The sequence below is a fragment of the Rhyacophila brunnea genome, unplaced genomic scaffold, assembly GCF_057557595.1.
Source record: "Rhyacophila brunnea isolate RB1 unplaced genomic scaffold, BYU_Rbru_1.0 scaffold_8, whole genome shotgun sequence".
Lineage (NCBI taxonomy): Eukaryota > Metazoa > Arthropoda > Insecta > Trichoptera > Rhyacophilidae > Rhyacophila > Rhyacophila brunnea.
Genome location: NW_028233350.1, coordinates 13,778,425 through 13,803,503, shown reverse-complemented (window position 1 = coordinate 13,803,503; position 25,079 = coordinate 13,778,425). Strand labels below are relative to the sequence as shown.

General features: G+C 29.2%; 1 protein-coding gene across 1 annotated transcript in view; it reads right to left on the bottom strand.

The window, feature by feature from the left end:
- The window catches only part of LOC147063937 (protein yellow-like), a 34,713-nt gene extending 9,860 nt beyond the window's left edge, over window positions 1-24,853 (bottom strand). Inside the window, exons 1-2 of the mRNA XM_085958736.1 lie at window positions 24,805-24,853; window positions 17,669-17,906 (exon numbers count right to left, since the gene is read on the bottom strand). Coding sequence (XP_085814862.1) covers window positions 17,669-17,903 — 235 coding nt within the window. The 5' untranslated portion in view covers window positions 17,904-17,906; window positions 24,805-24,853. The remainder of the gene's footprint in view (window positions 1-17,668; window positions 17,907-24,804) is intronic.
- Window positions 24,854-25,079: the final 226 nt, after the last annotated feature.

Below are 25,079 nucleotides of genomic sequence, written 5' to 3'. Positions count from 1 at the left end.
GTTGACATATTATTGCCCATCATTATTTGTATTTTTACTGCTAAATACTTGAATTAATGAGGAAATATGGATAATGTAATAATATTTTTTTCCTATTGTTTCAGTATGCCGAATGCTGGTCCGGAATTGGAGGAAGATTTGTTGGTGAGAGGGCATGTTGCTGACAATGTCCTCAGCTCCTTTTTCGAATACTTCAACCTCACTCTCTTCGAAAAAATAGCTGAGCAGACAAATTTATATTTAGCACAAAAAAGGGACTTGTGGTCGGTGAATACGAATTCGAAATTCGTATTCACCGGCATCAAAATTATGATGGGTACATTAAGGTCTCCGCAGACTCGAATGTACTGGTGTTATGATCTAAGCATTCCAATCATTAATCAAGCAATGCCCAGAGACGGGTACTTCGAACTGCGGAATCACTTTCATTTTGCAGATAACACTGCTGACCGCACGGGCTGCACAGATAAACTTTGGAAGATTAGTCCCTTTTTAAGTGAGGTTCTAAAAAAATGCCATACTTTGCCCAGACCTGCTCATAACTCCATCGATGAGCAAATGATGCCGTTCACTGGCCGCTGTAGACACAGGCAATTTGTGCTTAACAAGCCAAATCCTGTAGGCCTTAAAAATTTTGTTCTCGCGGCCAGAGATGGATTAGTGATAGATTTTCACATATATGTAGGGAAGGGAACGGTATCAGATGGAGATATGAAGCAGTTCGGTCTGGGCGCAAGTGTGGTCAAGTTACTCTGCCGGACTCTCCCCAATCCTCCTGCATTGTCTATACTGATCGTTTTTTCACTAGTTTGAAGCTCGCCGATTCGTTACTTCACGACAAAATGTTCTTAACTGGAACTGTCAGAAGTAATAGACTCGGCGATGTGATTAAGAAATTAAAAAAACGATAAGGCAATGCAGAGGGGAGATTGGGATGAGAAGGTTCGGTAGGATGACAAAGTCTGTGTAGTCAAGTGGAAAGAAAATAAATCCGTGTTATTATTTTCCACTGCGGTCGGCAGTACTCCTGTTGGTACCTGCATGCGATGGTCGAAGGAAGTAAAGAGGAAGATCAGTGCCACTCAGCCGGCCATTGTAAAGCACTACAATATGTCGATGGGTGGCATTGATCTTTGCGATCGGATAATTACTTATTACAGGACTGCGATGAAGACATGCAAATGGCCTGTGAGGGTTTTTAACCACTTTGTGGACTTGGCGGTGGTAAACTGTTGGCTAATGTATATGCGGAATTGTAAACTAGAAAATGTACCCCGAAAGGATATTATGGGACTGTTGTCGTACTGAATCAGATTAGCGAAAGCTATTATTCGGTATGAAGATCGGGTAGCCAACATTTTAACACTGCCAGCACGAGGTCGGCCAAGAAACATGTCGACATCGCAGGTAGACACAGAGCCACCAGCTCGCAGGAGAACGGTTGTCCCCCAACCGATCGCTGAGGTATGTTTGGACAGCGTTGGCCACCATTCAGCATCCGTGTGCAGATACCCTGGATGCAAGTCCCGCACCAGGTATATTTGCATAAAATGCAATATATACGTGTGCACAAAATTTTGCTTTGAGCTGTAACACACAGTATAGGATGCAGCTCAAAGCAATTTTAAAGTACATATTTAGGGTTTTATTTCATAATTTTAACTAATTTTAAGTGTAAATATATTTAATTATCCTATTTATAAGGTTTTTGTATTATTTTTATTGTGTAATGTTCTATTAAAATTGACCACTCCTATGAACAAGTTGTTTTCTTTACCTTCCCTAAGTTTATAGAGTAGGTAATATTCATCTGCAGTGTGACCTGGTATGTGCATATAGTATATTTTACTTTATAAAATAAAAATAAAAAATTTGTCAATAGACTAATACTTCTCTTCCATATTTTCATTCCTTTGGCCCTATATTGGCCTTTTGTATTCTAAATTTCTATTCAAAATGAAAAAAGAAGTTGACAAGTATAAATTGATTTAAAACTTTTCGTTTAAATCATAAAAATGTCAATACGATATAATAAAATATTGTACTTATTTAAAAAAATATATAATTATTTGAATAGGTATATATATATAATAATATTATAGTAGAATATATTATTATATTCTTATAATATGTAAATGAATTTTTGTCTAGCGATTTTTTTCATCTGGCAATTTAATAATACTTGCAACTTATTATGGTAACTTACTGCCATCTGGTTAGAATTGACCAAAGTTTTTAGTAACAGATTTTTAGAAATTCATGGTAGATGCCTTTAAATATAAAAAAATGGCGTAAAAGTCACATTATATGTGTTATTTAGGCCAAAGACATCGCCTTAATAGCCCGTTTATACGTGCATAGATTTACTGGCGGCAGTACGTATTGTCGCGACTAGGGAATCCAATCCCGAGCGAAAATTCTGATCCCGGGATTTCGGGATTACAATTTGAAAATCCCTGGATTGGCATTTTTTCCATTGTTAATATAACAATTTTATATTTACAAATAACATTGATAAAATCGGTCAAAAATAAATCTAGTATAATTTATACTATTTAAGACATTTATTGATAATTTTGTATATCTACGTTCAATCTTGGAAATACATAAGTTTAATGGAGTAAATAATATTGTAATATAAATAATAATGTGGATTTAATATGAGATTGCTGTTTCTGATAGTAAAGACTTAATGCATGGATTAGCGAGATTTAAAATTGTAAAGCAAATAATCATGGTGTACTTATGACCTTTCCGCTTCATAAATCTAATTAGTCAGCCAAATATGAAACTGCCGTAAAACGTATGAGATCATGGTGGAATTATTTTGTTAAAAGTGCGAAGCATAATTTTTTTACAATCTTTCTCATTTTTATTAATTTATGTGAAAAAATAAAAGTAATCGGCAACTTACAAATGGGTATAAAAATCAAACTTCATTCAAACTCAGTTTATTTCTAATGTAGTTACTTATTATTAAAAGTATTTTTTCTGTTTATAAAAAAGTTTCGTGATTATGTTTATCAATCCCGGGATTCATAGGTATCGAAAATAGCTCGGGATTCGGGATCCCGTGATTGGAATCCCTAGTCGCCACCATAACGATTAAATATAAATATAAACACGTATTATCAAGCAAGTTGCAAAACTGCATGCATGGATCAAAAAAGTTTAGCGGCTTCTGAATCTCCCCGAGATAGTTGGAGCTTGCATAACCTATGAGCATGTGCAATAGAGCATTTCGACGTTTATTAATATTAACAACTTATCTAATAGCACCATACAATGATAAAAACGCGTCTCGCTTACGCTTGAAGAATATTGGCGAGACAGTCAGCATTTACATGTACCTATACAGTTAATATCGCGATATATTGATGCCAGTAGATACATGCACGTGTGTACATGGGATATTATGCTGTAAAAGTCCGATATTATTAAATTTAGATATTATGTGTAAATAATGGGAATCCATATGTCAATAAATACATTTTTTTTACAATGGTGTATTTTTTAAGTTATTACATACATATTGTGCACTTCTAGTTATGACTAAACAAATGCGCGCGTGGTCTAAATCAATGATTCGGTAGACCGCAGTTTATTGTCAAAAAACCAGGCCTATTAATCAACCGTTTAAAAAATCGCCTCAAGTCACCATTAGCAGCTGATTTGTTTGTATAGTTAACAATTTTAATACCTATGTTGCCGAAAATGATTCGTATAATAAATGCGAGGTCGTATAATATTATTTTTTCAGTGTATTTTAAAATTAGGTTTTGATTAAGTACGTATAATAAACGCAAGAAACCAGACATGCTGACGTTGAAGCATTAAATATACGTCAAAAATCTTATAATTTGAACACTATGGGTTTATTTATCTAAGAGTCTAAATAAGCGAAATTAAAAAAGTTAAATCGTATAAATTTTGTGGCAATATGACACACAATCTTTTATGTGTAGTTAACTAGATAATCATATAATGTAATATGTAATGAATGAGTAAAATAGTTTTCTGAAAATTAATTTCTAAATACATTTTTATGGGTGCATGTAGGAATAAGCGTATAATTTTGTAGAAACAGTTTTACACCTGTTATTAGGGTAAATAACTGATTACGATTCGTCGTATAAAGGTTTTTATAACCTCCAGTTTATAAAAATCCATATTATAAGCTGTTATAATTCGTGTTTTTCGTGTCACCTGGAAATATGGAATAACGAATCATCTACATATATGGTAGACATTATCTCTAGTCTTCGCGTTATATAATATATTATTGTTTTCTGAATAATCAGTAATTATTACCATATAAGCGTAATTGATTTTGCTATAACGCAGTGCTTTTTACGAACCGGAATGCTCCATATTTTTCCAAACATAAAGTATGCATTTTTTTTTCATTATATACTTATATACTTTATACGGTAGTTCTTTAATGTTATAATATGAATATCAACTATTGAAGTAAAAAATGTATCAATGCCGCAAGTGAAGACAATCTCACTTCCACGAAATCTTGTCTCAAAAGTTGGTATAATTCTCTTTTCTTCGTTCCATCTACCTACAATAAAATCTGACGTGTATCAATCAGTGTAACACCCACGATGGCCGCGTGACTTAAATGCCGGCCTATAAAGTCGAGGGTCCCAGGTTCGAATCCTGGGTCTGGCAAGTACACATATTGTTTTTCAATTTGTGTACGAGTCAGAGTATGGACCTAATAGGTTGAGCAAGTGGCTGACATCCATTTCTCGTAAAAATAAAATCTGTTAATACAAACCTCCACTCTGTGGAGGCCCATATGATCCTATTAGGATCGGACATGATCGAAAAAAAGTATCAATCAAAAATATATTGTATTCACTAGACATTGCTGGCTATGTTGGAAATAATAACATTTTAATTTTATGTTTAATTAGTGATTCTAGGAAAAGTTGAAATATGACGATCGCGAAGTGGATAATAACTGAAATATTTACTGTGGGCTAGGTAACCTATGGTAACATTACAGTAATGGGGGTGTTAAGAAAAAATATATTTAATATGCGAATGTAATTATTGTTTTCATAATTTATAAATCGGAACGCATTTTTCCCCTCGACACTAGGCGAATGCTGGTCACGGGATTTCACTCTAATTCATTTCAAGCTCTGCTATAACAAACTATAAAATAATGTTTTATAGTAATAATATTATTTAAATTAAATTCATTTCAAATATGTAGTGAAACTAGAGCAAAATAATTAATATAAATTACACTTTTCATATGACGAAATTCGTCTATAAGCATAGACAAACGATGTAAATGAAACGCTTGGATTACTGGTCAATAATTATTAACATATCTCCATAAATTTCAAATTAAAAAAAACGAATGAGTAAGTATGAAATATTCTACATTACACTACATTCTAGCTTAACTAATCAAAGTAGGTAAACATTTATTTGTACCACCTACCATAGTTATCGAGTTGTTTCAAATAATCCAGATTCAAATCCGTAAGCTATAGCAAAAAATAAAAGAATCTGTTAACAGATAAATATAACATTCTTATATAATTAAATATGTAGTAGATAATCCCAATTAACATATTAAATTTAAACCATTTCTCTTATTCAAAAAATAATTAAGAAGTTTTAATAATGCAATATTCTATCAGTATATCGAATATACATAATTTGAAAACACCTTAGATAATATAATATGTAGAAAGAAAAATTCTTTTTTTTTATTACGACGCCCGACGGGACTAGAGTCTGTAACCACTGGATTCGCGCCAATGTGCTTTAAAATGAAGCTACGGGCACCTTACTTAACTCATTCGCTGCTGACTATATAATGAGATTTTAATTAGCACCTTTAAAATGCACGTTAATTACATCGATCGGCCGCCTGGTCATTACGCGCATGTGTGTCTTCAGCGTCCAAAGTAATAATTAAGATAAATTTAACTTTTAGTTCTTAAATGAAATTTTTATCCAATTCCGTTAATGTTGACTATATTTTTATTTTAAAAAAATCTATCAGGTATAATACATATAAGGTGTTTTTACATTATGTATTCAACTATATAAATTTATAGCTCACTAAGCTCTTTGAATTTACTACCAATACTTAAATCAAGGTAATATTTTTCCAGTACCTATTAAAAAAAATAAGTAGCTACCTATGTCACTGAGGCCGTTCGAAATTATGTATGTAAAACGCGAATGCCTTAAGTGAAATTTTATCGTTACCTAATTTAGTCTGGTAGGTACCTATATATTTATATATCAATAGAACATGTTACATTCTTCAATTTTATGTATTATACTGATGCAAAATTTGATGATAATCTAAATCCACCTATGAGTCAAAGATAGTAAGGTTGTATTTGGACAACAAAATATTAAAATACAGTAAAGTCGTCATTATTGACTGAAGTAATGCCCATGTGTGATAATATATTATTAACATGGATAGTTCTTATACCCTTTCTTTAATATTTTTAAATTGATTGAACATGCGTTTCCGTGATATAACATATTAAAATATTAATTATACGATATTTAAGGTTATAAACACATCCTCAGAAAGAATCAAGAATAACTGATTTAATTTACTCTGGCCTGTAAGTCATGCCAGAAAGTGAGAGTGCATTGCGTTAAGCACAAGCAAATTAGCATTAAACCTATCTTTTTCGTTCCCTATACAAAACAGTGACGTAGTTAAAATTGAGGTATTTTATTTATTTTCATTATTTAACCGACTTAAATTATGTATACAATTTCAAAAATTAACACGTTGTGAATACGTAATATTATGCGAAACTGTATCAAAACTAGTTTAAGTATTATAAAAAATGCATACCTACCTCACATAGCAGATAAATTGACTATCACAAACATAAGGCGTATTCAATAATTTATGATAACTGATTTTAAATCACGCACAGCGTAAATATTGCCAACGAAATTCTTCACGTAAGAAAGATAGTTTGTTCAACAGGTTTTATAAACCGGAACGTGTTGGTTAAGTTTTTCTAATGCAAGTTTGGATGCAATCGCATTTGATACCTTTATGTCCGTATCAAGTAAAATGTACTTGCGGAAGACTTTTATATCTTACTGTTTGTTATAAAATCTCAGGAAAGTTGATATATTTATATAAACATCCAATTAATTGTATATATAATATTATATACCACAGAATAGAGTGTAAATAGTGTATTATAGAATAGAGATACTTTTTTTTAATGTACGAGCGGTACAATCGGTGATATCTATAGTGGTATCTATACCAGTGTTATTTTTTTACCGAATTATAATACGCAGTCCAAGAAATTATAGTATTTTGGCAAAAATTATATTACGCATTGTCGTAATAATATGATGAAAATGTATAGTTTTTGTTGCTTCTCACAAAAAAAAAAATAACAGAGATAATATGAGAAATTCTGTTTCCCTTTTTATTTAGGTACTTGTGACCAAAAACCCTTACCGACGAATTCAAGATATTTCATTTTAAACTAAAGCCAAGGGCCTTTTTTTACGTTTTTCGATCATTTTTTTTCAGGTTCTCACACATTCAAAACCCTGCGTCAAAATGTAGTGTATTGTGTTATAGCCTATCGGAATTATATTTATTAATCTGTTCTGTGTGTATCGCAAGCGGCTCAGCTACAGTGAATACGAGAAGTTATTAAAACCCGACATGTTCTGGTTATAACGAATAAATGGACTTGGGTAGACTAGCTTTAAAAGTATTATTATTTAATGCGAGATCGTCCGGTCAAAGGAGTGTCAGGTAACCAGTGGCGTGCGGTCCAGAGATCCTGTGGATGCAACGCATCCCTAAATTATAAATAAAGATAATTCAATTAACTATAAATGATCAGCCAAATATTTTTTATGGTTTTTATAATGTTAATTTCTTCATTATAAAAATAACATACTTTAGAAAAACTTCGGAAATATACATATTGGAAAAAAAATTTAAAAAAAGGTTGGATCGAGTAGGACCTGAACTCACGTCTTTCACTTTTCTGGTGTGTGTGGTTTTGCCTCTGAACTATTGATTCGTCTATGATCGATGCGAATTATTTCTTATAGCTACATTTTAACTGACGCGGAAACGAAAAGATGTGAGTTTGAGTATGTTTCTGAGGTTATTTTAAATTACGTTATTTCTATAATAAATCAACTAATATTATTATATCACATTATAGAAAAAAATACTATTGTTACTTACCTAAAACTAAGCTATTTTATTGCGATCGTTGTGTTGCTACTAATTGTAAAAATGTACATTATTTTTTAAATATATATTTTAAACGGAACATTAATATCAAAAGTCACCTTACGCTACTAGTATTTACCGTGATTGGACGACACACAAAAATCTTTGAATGGATACTCATTCAATCAAACTAAAACGTGCCGAGTGGTGTAATATAAAAAAAGCTCATACGATTACCTCTAGTTATATGCGCGAAAATCTGATAGGTAGGTACTTAGTTATTCGGTATTCCCACCATTTTTTTTACTAGCCGTCGTCACGTAATTAGCATTCTGATGAAGAGATTAGCGTAATTGGACATGTATAATAGCAGTATTGCGAGTAGTATTTTTTTTAGCAAAGAGTTAGCAAGTCGTAAATCATTTGATAGTGTATATATTTATTCGTTATAGGCGGGCGGTATTATAAGTGTCAAATTATAAAATAATAATTATCAAAAGCTACTTTAATTGCAAAAGTTTGATTTACTGTATCAATACTGTCTTCTAAAACATATGGCGACATAATATTATAAAAAATATTATTCGTATCTTGATACTTGACCTTTATAATGAGTTTAAGAATGTTAATTACCTACATGCTATATATAATGTTATATGTATATTATAAAATTAAATCCATAATTGTGTATCTATATTCTGTCAAGTGTTTCGTAATAAAGACAAGGTCGTTATTGATATGACATTCCAGAGTAAATTTCTTTATTTTTTGCACATGTTTTAGTTAATATGTTACTACATGTTATATCCGGATGCATTGAAATTCAGCATTGAAGTTTACGCATTATTCATAGCTATATTTGTAACATCCGCATGCGTATTTTTTTAAATATTTTCAGTCACGCGATTATAATATAATTGACGACATGAACTTACAAACTTTATATCGTGTAGTAAACAACGGTGAATCAGCTGTCTGTAGTGACAGGTCTTAAAACAATAAAATTGCTACGTCTTGCTGTTTAAATACTTAGGTAATCAAGCAGGGCTTCGAACCGGAACTAAACCGTAAACCGGAAAAACCGTTATTTTTGTCGGAACGAAAACTGGAACCGTCAAACACGCGTGTTATTATTATGTTCTTACTCCCCACTTCGCTTGTCGATCGTAGGGATGTCATATATATTGTGTCAAATTTAGGGCACAAAGAAATCATTCACATTCATGTGACGCATCTCGACATAATTCTCATAATTTATAATATTTATTATTTTTTTAAATTATGGCTACAGCTGTGCGGTGCAGCATAACTATTGATTTCGGAGCATGGCACCGGTCTATCATACAAGTACCATAAAAGGTTATAAATCATGGTAGAAAATATATTTTTAATACAAATAAAAAATTTAATTAATCACTCCGATAACCGGAAACCGGAATCGAACCGATATATTATATTTTTTTACTTGAAAAAAAAAAACGAAAAAAATATCGGTTTGAAGCCCTGGTATCAAGTTTCCGGTTTGAATTCGTGGTCTGACAAATCTAAATATTTCATAGTAGGTACAGGCCTAATATAATTAGCTAAACTTAATTATTTATTGTAAACATTCTTTCATAAAACTTCGTTGCGAAGAAGATTATCGACATGTTTTATGTATATAATATGATGGGAATATTTCCTAACCCAATGCCCCAATAGTCACGCAATTACTGAGTTCACCTAAAACTACAGTTGTATTATGTGTTATAATTATTTGATCATGTTGGACTCTTTCCATTTTTTGAATTATTTTATTGCTATTTGTCAAATATGCTGCAAATAAAATAATAATATATTTTTTAGTTTTCTGGTAGAAGGATAGGTGCTTTACGCTGTATCACTATGATTCGTCAGTGTCTAAATTTTACACTACTTAATGTTGTAATGCTTGTAATGTAAAAATAATAATTACGTTAATTGAGATTTTAAATTAGTTTGCAATTAAAAACATTGAAAGCGAAAATTGTTATTGCGATGAAGGCAATCATGGCGACGGTGTAATGACATTCCTTTTTTAGTTTTCAATCATTTCATTCGGGTAATGTCATGTCAACTTACGTTCAAGGTGCCCTAGTGACAGTAATAAACTTATCCCCTAATTAAGGCAGCACATTGTGAAATTTTAAAAAATTCTACACATTTTTCGGCACAGTGAGTTACAAATATTTTCCCACTCAGCGTTTAATTCAAATTAAAAATAACGTTTGATTATTTAAATATGATATCTAATAGTCAGTGTACAGAAGGTAAACAGTAAAAATTACTCTTATTAAATGTTGATACAACTACTTAATATTTAATACAATAATGAGCGCAGGCCTGCCCCAAGAGACTCAATCGTAAATTTATTTCCCCAGATATTATAATAAACTTATGTACCTATGTAAAAAATATATTTATGTATACGCTAAATGTCTGTATACGCTAAATGTGTTTTGAAAATATTTCAAAAATCAAGACGTATAATAATTAAATATTTGGATTGATAGGTAGGTGACACGAATTAGGTTAACACATTCACTGCTGACTAGATAAATAATTTTTAATTACCACATTTAAATAGCATGCTAATTGTATCGAATGTCCACCTAATCATTACGCGCTAGGCGCGTCTTTAGCGTCCAATGTATTAATTGTTATGACTTACCTACGCATCTGAAAGCTGCTGATTGCAGCCTTTTGTATAGAATACTATACACAACGCTGCAATCAGCAGATTTATGTATTAAGGTATTATAATTGTAACAATAAGATAGCCGTCAAAACTGTCTATCTCACTCTAAAAGTTAACAGAGCCAAGAGAGGTGCTGTTAAAACATAGCACTTTTTGACAGTTCACACGGTTAACTTATTGTTATAATTAACCGCATCAATACATATAATATAATCAACTACCCTCGATAGTCGTCAATAGCAGCCTTGTGTATAGAATAGATGCGCTGAAACCTTTTTATTTAAAATGCAATATAAGTGTTATTTACTATGAGTTTTTGTAGATTTTTGGTTGGATATGGCGTATTTTTTAATCGCGGACATTAACAATTAAAAAAGAAAAAACAAAACTGGCAAGACAATTATTGATTTGTCTGCCTACTATTTTCAGTGACTTTCATGTGATGCACATATTTTTATATGTATATGAGGCGGATCTGAGTGGGCGAACGGCATGTTTATGGTGCAATAAAGTGAAGCCAAAAAAATGATAACGGATTCCGATTATGTATAGGTATAACATAATATTTAACTATTATTGGAACATTTTTCCCGCGTTTATTACTTAGCTATTTAGGATTAATTTAAGTGTTACATTATAATATGTATATAATTTTGCTCACTATACTTATCTATTTACAAATAATTGACCACATCTAAAATACATAAGTAATATATTAAATATTTTTTAGGTAGTCGAGACGATTACAATATTTACTATTAAAATCTCAAAGATTAGTTAACGACGTATATATATATCTTAAATTTATTGATCAGCGTAAATAAATGTTTCAAACAGGTTTCCAGCTCTGAGAGAAAAAGGTATCATTATTACGAAAGTTCTCCATGTTAGCGTAGGTCAGTAATATTATTACCGAGAGGCATGACTACTGGTTTCTTGTTTTGATGTTTAGATAAGAATATTTTACGCAATTCGTTCAATTGTTACTTATGATTGCCATTGAAACTGAATAGAAATTCTTGTGATTTATATATGCATTGTTAAATGTAGAAAAGGACATGAATAAGATAATAAAAAAGGAAACATTTTTTATTAAATAAATACTAACTTTAAAAAAAGACACACTTAGGTATTATTATAAAGATTTTGCACTGAGAGTAACCATTGCTCATTGAATCAATTGGTAGATAGGTATAATTGTATTCACATAGTATTATTTAATAAAAAATAAAATTGATATGTAGACAGGGATGTAACAAGGTATTTTAGTACCGGTAATAACCAAAAATGCACTCCTCACGTAATAAAAACTTGTAGGTAGGTACATATTTTACACTTTTACTACGTATTTCGTTACTATTAACAGAGTTGAATTAAATGGATCAAATAACCAAGAAATGTATTGTCAATAGTGTGCGGTTTTATTTTTTATTAGTATAAAACTCTTCATACAATTACTTGATTTTGACGAAAGACGAAAGACTTTTCAACCGATAAACAATAGTCGACGACGAAGAAGATATACGACGCAAGCGATTCTTTTTGATGATAGAATATTAATTTTTACCACGTTTTTATTAACTCGTATTCTTGTTTGTCCGTTAAAGATTTTTTCTTGTTTGTCCAAGATTTGTATTGGACGATTTCTTACTAACTTCCTGACTAGCTAGACATTTAAAACTTTTAGAATATATCAGAACACGACAACAATGCATTCTTTTAATACTTTTGGCCATCTTTAAGCAGAATTGAATTCATTTTCAGTTAATTCTGTTTTGTATGTTTCGGAAAAATTTCGTTAAAAGTAAAACACTATTATTGGTTGCTAGGGGGGTCCTAGCAAATGTAAAAATGACATTTCAGTATTCTATATTTATTCAATATTTCTATCAAGTACTTACAAAAAAATAGTATTTATTAATACATAGAATTATCAAGTTTATATGATTCATCAGACAATTTAAAAACGTGGTATATAGTAATTATTATCACAATCATAAGAAGATTTGCTTCTCATGAAAAAATAAGTTTGAAATATAAAACAGCCTTGATATTTGAATATAATCAATTTTCATTATATTTTGACTTCTTTATAAAATTTTGAAAGTTTGATTACGAGGGAAATTGGCCAAAAATCCATTGACAGTTTAATAATTAATGTAGACAATATAATACTTTTAAGTTAGGACACTGTACCTAGATTAAAGTTGCCTCTTGCTCTATAAGTTGCAAGATAGAAAAATTTCATAGTTTATTAACAACATGTGGGAAGAAATAAATAGGAGCAAGAGGAAATAGTACTGTTTAATTACAGTAAGTAGGTGTATTTACTTAACGTGTTTTACCCATATTTCAATGTTATTATTTTTGTCATGGCGAAATATTCTATTTGTAAGCTTGCTTATAACATATTTCTTTGTAATTTTTGCGGAATAAGTTTATGGAAGTTAGCTGATACCTAGTTAGTTTTACGCGGAAGTTAGATACATGTTCAATTGATAAATAAAAGTAATTTAGGTATAGCTACTGTGGTATTGAGCCGTTTAAATTAATGTCATGTATTAAGGTAACCGTGATAAATAATTAATTTCGTAAACTTTGCATAAATTATGTTTTGTAATGTCAGTGGAGGAAAGTCGATCGATTTATTAAGATTGTTAAAGTATTGTCGGCCCAGTAAAATTTATTCATAAAAAAATATTTGAACGGTCAGGCAAGCGAGAAACCTTCATAAGTATCTGGAATTTAGGTAGGGACTGTATAATCGGTAGTTTACATACTTACCTAATATTACTAATCAACTTTAGATAACTGCAATGTATCTAGTTGAAAACTAAACTAAATTAAAGTTGAATATATTATATAAAATCGTTGTATAGCTCCATACCGCAAGTAATGCGGTAAATGATTTGGTATTAAATTAAACAAAATTTTATTTAGTTTAGATTTTTTATCAAGATTAACGAACCTTATGAATATGTAAGGATTCATTGAAATAATAACATAATTGTCTGTATGATATTACATAATGTGAAATTTGTAACACATTCCTTTGCATCAAATTAACTGGTTCGGTTAAATACCAATTATAATGAATATTAAAACTTTCATTGTGTTATAATATTAAATTAAATATAATTAGTGAATTAATTTATTGTTTAGTAGATGAAAGTCAATAATTAATCTAATAAACAAATCTAATCTAATTGTGTCATCATTTTAAATACACGTTGACCAAAAATAGATTATGATATTTTCAATACCTTCCTATTTATACTGCCCAACTAAGTAAAAATACAGTCTTTTTGGTTTGAGAGAATTAAGAACCCAAGTATGTACCCATGTAAAATTATTTGATTATTTGACATGACGTGACAATTAATCATAGTGACTATTTAGAGATTATGTCAAAAAAATCCAATAATTTGACAAAATATAAGAGAAAAGGTAGTTTAAAACTTGGGTTCTCATTTCACTATAACCAAAAACACTTTCTTTTTACTTAGCAGGGCAGTATTTATAGGTACCTAATGTTTTTTTTTTGTTAAGTGCATACTCAATATTGAGTAGGTAACTACACATAATAGATAGAATTTGAATAAATAATCTATAAAATAATTACAATTTCCAAAAAATCCTAATCGAAAAATTAATTATATTCATGTACATATTTAATAATATATTATTTAAGATTTCCTACACAAATTATTTTTTACAAGTTTAGCATTTAGGTATTATACTACTTAAAAGGAATTCGATATTATTTATTTACTGTTCTATGAGAGAATAGGGAAGATAAAATATCAAAACACATAATAATTAATTAAGTACCTACTGTCAAACAAGATCTTCTTGCCAACGTGTTAAAACTGTAAACTATTAAGCCCCTCCTACTTTTAAACGCATTTCGACTGCAAAGACTTCCGGTTATCGACGAGTTGTCCACGTGTTAAAACTGTAAATTAACAAGCTTTTTATATTTAGTTAATCGCACTTCGTCTCCAGCGACTTCCGGTTAAAGCCTAGATTTTCTTGCCGGACAGTATGTGATTGTCATATTTTGTAAACTTATAATGATTTAATGTAAAAATAGAACAATACTGACTAATTATGACAAGTTTGAAATAATCCTTAACAAATTATTATAATACCAAATTATTTTATTATTTTCGATATGTATTTATTTTATGACCGCCGTGTAAATAATGCGGCACTATGGAATAGAAATTCTCATGCTATTTACTGTCAATTATTATAATATTAATTGATTTGATGATTTAAATTTCACAGCACGTTAATGATTATTACACTCGTTATTAAAATCACAAACGAAATTTATCTCCAATAATATAATATATTTTGACACAGTAATTATAACAATTATAATTGATATTTGATAATGACCTTAAGGTAAATATCAATTATATTACAATTACTAAACATAATTAATTTTCTTGCTATCAATTATTATTGTAACCGAATTAAAAGCAAGCTTTACAAGAAACGCGTAAAGCTTTTTCTCACATACGTCTCACTCTTTGAAATGATCATTTTTTAATTTCTTATTCTTCTTCTTCCCAATATTTATTGGCTTGTCAGGAATATATTATACAATACATGCGTTTAAAACATAAGAGAATTCTTGGTAACAAAAACTTTCGTCAAACTATCCACACAAAGACAGGCTAAAACTACACATATTTTTTCTATATTAACTGATAACATTAAAAAATGGAGATTTTACAATTCAATAATATGAAAATAAGATAAAGTCTTATTTATATTAATTTAATGGAAGAATAATTATTTTAATCTGACATTTTAATAATTTTCATCAATAAACTTTTGGTAGGGTACATATTTATGTTTAATTTATTGGGAAATGCTCAACTAACGTATAACTGTTAAACTGTTCTGATATATCCGCAAATTTAATATGTTTACTACAGACAATATAATAGATAGAGCAACACCTGCAAGTATATGAGAAATAAAAAAAATAAGTATGTGATTTATTTTAAACACGAGAGACAATGCAAAAGTGTAACACAGCCATTTTGTATATTGACTAATTAATTAAAATGTGTAAAAGCAATTTAAAATGATAACCTTCAAAAGGAATGCATGATATTATGAATAACATTTATGGTCCAATATATTTACAATGCGTAACATGAATTTGCTATATTGGTAACTGACAAAACTATTGTTATTTTTTTATTATGCGTTAATAAGCGCATATTTATATTTCTATTTAAAATATTAAAATATATTATATGAATTAAATGCCACCTAGGTTTATCATAAAAAAAACTATTATAATAATCAAATGAAAGCAGGTCAAAACGCAATATGAATCAGATTTATTCTTAGGCAAATGTATATTATTATGAAGCATTATAACCACTTTGTTGTACCTACATAGTTTTAAAATATTGAAGTCATTGCAACTAACTTACTATTGAATTAAACTATTTTCAAATTGAAATAATAAATACAGAAGCTTTTGTATTTTATTCATTTTAATAAATCAAATTAATATAACAATATTATTGACAAAATTGTTTAAAGAAGGGTTTGCATTATTCGTTTTTTAATATAAAATAGATTTTTTCTAGATATAAAATAATGAATTTCAACTAAAAAGTAATTTTCAAATATATTTATCGAAATTAAATTGATTGTTGTCGGTATATTTTTACAACGTTTTTATCAGGTCGTATTCTTGTTTGTCCGGTGGTTGTTTATCCAGTAAAAATCTTGCAATCGATTTTCAACTAACTTCCCGACTAGGTAGACATTTGAACTTTTAGAATATATCAGAACACGATGCCAATGCATTCTTTTAATACTTTTAGCCATCTTTAAGTAGAATTGAATTCATTTTCAGTTAATTCTGTTTTGTATGAAAAGTTATTTCGGAAGAAATCCGTAAAAAGTAAAACATTTTTATTGGTTGCTAGGGGTCTGGGGTCCTAGCAACTAAATTATTAATATATACGTCCGTTAACTATGGAAATCAATATGAAATGTCAAAATGACATTTCAGTACTCTATATTTATTCAGTATTTCTATCAAGTACAAATTTTTGATCGTTTAAGCCAATGACATTAATATGGACGAATCATTTGGAAAAGAAAATTACACTCACTTTATTGTCGGGTCTGCCTAATGGCATAATCTGTTCTAACGCCATTACAATAAAGGTGATATTGCTATAAATTCCTGATGCTTTTTGTTGGGTCTGCCAAATGGTTCGGTTCGAACGGGTTCGCTCAAATGAACATTGATATTAGAAACACTGCTCTAACGCCATTACAATAAAGGTCATATTGCTATAAATTCCCGATGCGTGATATCGCATAATGGAAATTGCCTGTCGTCTACCTATACATGCGAATGCGCGAATTTACTTGCTAGCTACTGTATTGAGTGCGTCGTCCATTAATAATGTCATTGGTTTAAGCTAGTCAAGTCAAGTTTATATGATTCAACGGAAAATTTAACAACGTTGTATATAAAAAGTTCTTTTTATCTTGTAATTATTCTGTATGGGTTCTTGAGTTAATTCAAATATTACCTACGATTAGAAATCTATATGTGAATATATTAAAATCTAGTCGAATGCTTAAATAAATTGATTTAAAATAATTGATTATGAAATTGCTTTAATAAAAATTTACATTCTTTCGTAACTTTATATGTAAAATAATATAATGGAACTTACCATCTCTCCATCTGGGAACAGAGATGAACATCTTATTCTTCCACAGCTCCATGCCGACTGGGAGATTATTTTCTGGAATGAAGGCTCCAGACAGCAAAGCTTGCTGGCGGCTATACTCATCAGGGTAGGCATAATCCATAGCTTTCCAGGCAAACCTCTCCTGAAGCTTGAATACAGCATTGGCATTGTTTACCAGTGCCAACGCCAAGAAGGCGATACTCAGGATCATGTTCATGGTCTGCGAGGAAAATAATATTTCGTAAGCGAAGTTAAGGCTGAAGTAAAAGATTGTGACGTTTAACGAAAACTGTAAGTTATTTTATTATTGATAATTAGCGTATCTTATACTATATTTTTTCCAAAGCTCGATTCGATATAAATAAAAAGGATTTCTAGTTAACAACATTTTTATTTTCTAGAAAAATTATTCACGTGTTGGCTTATAATGGCATGACTCCCGGGTCATAGATTGAACAAATGGCTAACATACATTTCTTGTAAACATAAGAATTAATTAATGCAACCCCCGCTGACGGCGGTGATGTAATGTGCGCAACATTGGCATTATTCATAAAATTATGTCTCCTACACCTTATAATTTCAATATATATCAAACTCGATTTAAATGATAAAATATGTATATAATAGATTTTTATGAAACTTTCACATATCCCATTATCACCTTATAGTCTAAATATTTTTTTTTATTTACGTTGTTACCAAATGTTCATAGGTTTTATAAAAGCCATGACAAAATGTTAAATCAAACCTTTGCTTAGAAATATTGAATTAATAGAAATTTTATTATTTTATAGTGACTTTATCGTATTATTATTTAACTATTTATATAGCTATTCTATTTTTGTGGTTTATTTAGAAATAATTATAAGATAAAAATAACTTTTATATACAACGTTTTTAAATTTTCTGTTGAATTATTATGCTCAATATGCTCAAACTTGTACTTAATATGAAGTAAATAAAAAAACATACGAACAAATATAGACTACTGAAATGTCATTTTGACAGTTCATTTTGATTTCCAAAGTAATGCACGTATATATTAATAATTTAGTTGCTAGGACCAACGCCATAGCAACCAATAATAGTCTTTTACTTTTAACGGATTTTTCTGAAATAACTTTTCATACAAAACAGAATTAACTGAAAATGAATTGAATTCTGGCTATCGATGGCTAAAAGTATTAAACGAATGCATTGGCATCGTGTTCTGATATATTATAAAAGTTTCAAATGTCTATCTAGTCGGAAGTTAAAAATCGATTGCAAGATTTGTACTGGACAAACAAGAATACGAGCTAATAAAAACGTTGTAATTACATTGCACTGAACTTTATTTTCTCCAATGGAAAAATAAAACTCAAAAAATACAAAAACACTTAATACTTCCACCCAAAAAAAGAAATTGTTACAATCACTAGTTGGAACAGTACACAAAATGATGATTTTAAACATCATATCCGTTGTTAAAATTCTTATATTCGTGCATTTGCGTTGACCGCATGGTAACGATCCATTAATAATATGTATAAAATACACCATTCTATACAATATCTGAATCCAAAAGTGGTTAGTTTTTGATAGAAATTGCACTATTGCAAAATTGTTAGAAGTCAATTTTAAGTTCGTAAAATATTTACATAAGTATAAACACTACATAGGTGACAAAACGCGTTGGTGAACAATAACAACGTATAACTACAAATTATGTAGTTTGTTAATTTAACCTTATTACAATCCAGATAGAGTTTATTTTTCCATCGCTTTCATCTGTATTTATCTGTTTATTGCAAAATAATAAAATTTCTATGAGACGATTTTGGCGGATTAAAATGTATGCCATGTATAAAAAAATACATCAGTGTACGGATCATTTAGCGACAGCATTAATATAAAAATGTTGAGCTAATTTCTCAAGATAAAAGTTTGCAAGTATCGCAGTAATTCAACATAATAATTTGATATTATATGCTCAAATAAAAACATGTGGTCACCAAGTATTTCGCGATATACGTATCTACCTATTTATAATGCAAGTTGCACACGTATTACTTTCATATATAAATTGCTTAGTAATGTTACATAGGGAATTGTGGAAGTCGTACACATTTCGAGGCAATCTAATGAGATATTGAGACATTTCCTGACGCTTGTGTTGTTGTATTATGAAAAATTGACTTAATTATTTAAACACGTCGCATGTTTAATTATAAAAAAAATGAATAATTATTAGTAGAAAAGGTAGTTAACTGCTTTTTGCAAAAATAATTAGTTTTAAATATTTTATCATACATGTAAGTATAGCTAATGTTATGAATAATATTTTATATTTATATGATATGCATTTTATTGGTTTGGTAACAACTTATACATGAACATGCAGTGGCGTAGGCTGGAGGTAGGCTGTTAAAATCCAAAATAAATAGTACAATTTGTATTTAAAAATCAATTAAATCCTGCCCAAACCAAACCATAATAGTTTAGCCGTGCTATGGGCAATCAGATAAACATATTGCACATTTTTCAGTCATACTTATTCGTTTTCGTTGAATTAATACTTTGGACGCTGAAGAGGCACCTGGCGCGTAATGACCAGGCGGCCAATCGATGTAATTAACGTGCATTTTAAAGGTGGTAATTAAACAATCATTATCTAGTCAGCAGTGAATGGGTGAATACATAATATTACAGATCGTGTTGGTTCGTTTTTTAAAGTTCTCCCTAACCCAACCATAAAGATAAAAACTAGTCTTCTATTTTATAAAATGCCTTAAATTATGAATGATTTAATGGCATACTTTAAGTAATTTTATAGATAGACAACAATTGGTTTACACAAAGTTTAATTAATTTTAATAACTAACCAATACTATCTGCATATTGTAGTCTTAGTTCAATGAAAACAAATATGTATAACTGTCAAAATGTAATGTTTAATATTTATGTCGGATCTTAACAGTCTACTTCCACCCTTCGCGAGTGGTACATATCATATTAGGTATAATATAACAATACAAATAACGAGAAATGAAAAAAGTGTTGCATAGAAATTTATTAAACAAATATATTTGAGGATTCTTATGTTTTTCTTTGTATGACATCGTTTGATTTCATTACATTTTTACTATGCTTGAATTTGTAACTATAGAAGAAAAAAATATTCTCTCATTATAAACAAAAAAGGAAAATAGTACTTAGCCTGTTGTTGACATGTTGTTTTAGTTACTTGCATACTTTTGTTTATGCTTTGACGTGATTATTTGTCATAGTAATTTGGAAGTATAAATACATTTCTTTTGGGTTTGTAACACTATATATTGTAAAATGTTTTTTCTCTCTGTATGGTCATATAAGTTACACAGATCAGGTATAAATCTGACTACAACTAAATCTACTTAGCAAAATGACTTTAATTATAGTCCTAATTAAAATATTTTAATCATTATCCTTAATAGTCTTTTTTTAGTTTCATTTCCATACATAAAAATGTGACCTTTAATATTTTTTTTATCAAATACAATTGTAATTTAATAAAATATGCGTTTCCAATTTATAAACGCGCAATTTGAAAAGATTTATATCTGTCTTATAGAATTATTATTTAGCATTTATCCACATATTATTTTATAATGGAAACGTAGATAATTTTCGTGAAGTTATGTGAAATGGATATATACATATCATAACTACGAATAAATTTATGATATAATAATCTCACAATCAGCCACGATGTCAATATATTTTTAAAATATTTTGTTTTTTATTTAAATAAATATTTTCTCTTTTTTTAACATATTCATATAACAGTAAAACTTTATTATCTTAACACTCATGGTGTATATGATTTACAACTTGGTTGTTTTCTAAATAAAAGTGTTTAAAGTATTTATAATACAAAACTGGCTATAAGTGTTACGAAACAATAGAGTACGTAGGTACTTTAAATTGTAAGAAATAATTAAATCTACTAAAACAACAATAGGTGTAGTTCATATCGACTAAAAGATAACAGCTTCTGTTTTCTATGTAAAGTTCATTCATTATCTGTGACACGTTTCAAATGATAATATTATATTATATAAGTTTGTAATAAGGCATTAAATATTGCAAATATTGAAATATATTAACAATAAATTTGTCGTTTAATTTCGCATTCAACAGCATTCAGTTTGATCTAGTTTAGAAAATATTCTTTTGCAATACTATTCCAGTGCGCTATGGTGTTTGTTAAAGAGATTCAAGATAAATAGATATTATATACATAATAATATATTATAATGATAATTTTTGATATCTTAACTAACACTTAACAATATTATTCATCGAAATTTAACAACAGTTTAGTTATATCTGACAATAGTAAAAATCCATACCAATATTACTAATAATAAAATTGCAGTAATACTCAGTGGCGAAGGGTGGAGGTGGGCTGCTAATATTCGACAAAAATAGTGCGCACTAAACTTTGTCAGGCATAATTATTTGTGTTCATTAAAATAAGAATACTATTTGCAGATGGTGCTGGTTCGTTTTTTAAATTCAATTAAGCCCTGCCTAAACGAAACCATAATAGTTTTGGTATACTATAGGCTATCCAATAAAAATAGTGTACATATTTTCAGTTATACTTATTTGTTTTCATTGAATAATTAAGAATACATATTACGGATGATGTAGGTTAGTTTTATTTAAACTAAACCATAATCGATTAAAAATATTGTTCTATCTATAAAATATCTAAAATTATGTAGTATAGAAAAACGTACATTTTTTTTTACTATTATCTACTATTACTTGAATTAGGCAGGGTTTGATTGACTGAAAAAGTTTATTGTGCACTATTTATATAGAATCTTAACAGCCTACCTGTACCCTTAGCCACTGAGTAATAGTGTGTGATTTTGAAATATTTTCCGCATAATCAGCATCCGTATTATTACAAGACAAACTGACTAAGTAGATAATATAAATTACGGTAATGATGATAATAGGGAAAGTATATTTACTTTGAAGTATGCAAATTACACATCGGAAGCTTTAACGTTCAACTTATCGTAACCTACTCTCTACTAGTGCAATTTTGTAATGCGATGTTTTGTTGTAAATATGAAAATATCATTGAAATATTTCAACTTGTCCAGAAAACTAACCGGGTCAAATAAATTCTTGAATCAATATAATTACAAAATAGATTGAGTGAATTTGTGAGATTTGAACTGTCCGTATGAGTTTTCGATTGGTTTAAGAGTCTTATGAATAATAAAATTAGTCCTTATAATAATTACTTGCTGGAGTTTTAAACGCTACCAATAAAAGAGCAACCATTAAGGTAGTGATAATCTTACATACTTATATATTGCTTCAGGTGTTAACCAAATTTATATATGACCTACTTGCACACAAGAATATTTTTTTACTATTTTATTTGTTCAGTAGTAATTATACATAAAAATTTAAATTATTAAGCATACCTACATCATTTTAAAAGACGTTGGAAACACACTTATTAGAATCGTTTCAGTTATAAATATTTTTAAGAAAACTTTACAAGTAAATGATTGAAGTCTCCATCATACAACTTAGCTCTTATTTGACAGATCAATGATAAAACATTGTATTGCATAATAAATATCAATTGAAAGCGACTTATTGGGTTGGAGTTGTTTACTTTCTTATGACATGCCATGAGTAATGTGTACATGGGAGTTGAAAAGCGGTTTTGATTATATTATTTTATATATTTTACGACGAAAGCAAGGTTCAATGGAAATGATCAAAAGTAGTGTAATAACATTTACAACAAAACAGACTTTATGTCGTGGTTTTAACTGATAACCTCAAAAATAATCTAGTCACATATTTAGCACCATTTAATTTATTCATGTGATAAACATTATATTTTTATTATCTAATTAATCTTACTTGACACTTTCTTTAAATTATTATTTTTTTACTGAAATATCATATAAAATGGGATTTAAATATTTATTATCCCAATATTTCAAGATCAAAAGCAAATTCACACATTGATAATAAAATTACCGAAAAGATTATTTATTGTTTGTTTGTGTATGTTTAAAATATTTAATCAAAATTTGATATCACGAGGAACTAGAATATTATATTATGTTTTAAAATTATTAGCGATTGAGTTATATAAAGAAAAATTATGTTTTCTTTTTTTAAATAAATCACTTTAATAAAGTTATACCACATCAATGTCAGTAAAATCGATACTGCATAGAAATGTAATCATAACTTGTAACGCAATCAATTGATTGAATTCTATAAGTATAAGAATGAAAAACCATTTTTTTTTAAATTTTACACTTTACTATAAAAACTATAAAGAAAATTTGATTTGAAAGGTGATTTTTGTCAAAAATTTGCTTTAAACCCCGTTTGATAGAAAATTTTTGATCTAATATTTGGTTAAAATACGTAGCTAAGTCATCAGAAAATTTTACTCAGTTTAAAGCTAATTTGAAAAATTGCACAAGTAAAAATAGAACTCATTTTGCGTTAAATATATTGACTTTTATTTATTGGGTTATTTTACCCATTCTATATAAGAAAAAAAATAGTTATTTTGGAATATCATTCTCTGCTGGTATGGATGTATATCAGGGATATTAAAAGTGTCTTTAGTAATAACGAATGTCAATTATTACGATTGGTAAAAAAAATATTTTATGCAAAATAAAATACATTAAGTATATTAAAATAGTTTTGTTCTATAGTAACGAATAACGATCAGGACCGGTTTCACCCACTTTAGTAGGATCGGTTCTAAGTAATATCTTACTAAGGCGGTCTTATAATATCCTGGTAATGTTAAAATTGTGTGTAATATTATATTGTGTTCTATTTAATAAAATTTTTAATTTTTAAAACTTTTGTTTTGTCAAGTTTATTTTTAACTTATGCGGTTTTACCAGTAACCATAGAATAAATCAATTTAAAAAATATATATTATTATGTACAATATTTAAATAATTTGCTATGCTATTTTCTTTCAAAAACTACCCTATATTTAAAAAAACACACCCTCCATTCACACAGGTATTGATGCAGCTAGCTTGTAATAGGTAGTGAGTATAAATAATTAAGGGTACCTGTTGTTTATTGTATCCACTTATCGTAGAGCAATGTTGAACACTGACTGAAGTTAATCCGCAATGACTGGCAGGTTAAATAGTAAGCCCTGCCATGATCGCGCCGGTGAACATAATGTACATAACCACCGCCGCCGTAACGACACGTAGAGGTGGATGTAGCTCACCTGTCGTGAGCCTTACACTCTGATTTGCAAAAATATGCGAAATTTACATTTGGCTATGCCTCTCAAACTATGTCTATTATAATTCAAAATACACCCACCCTATATAAT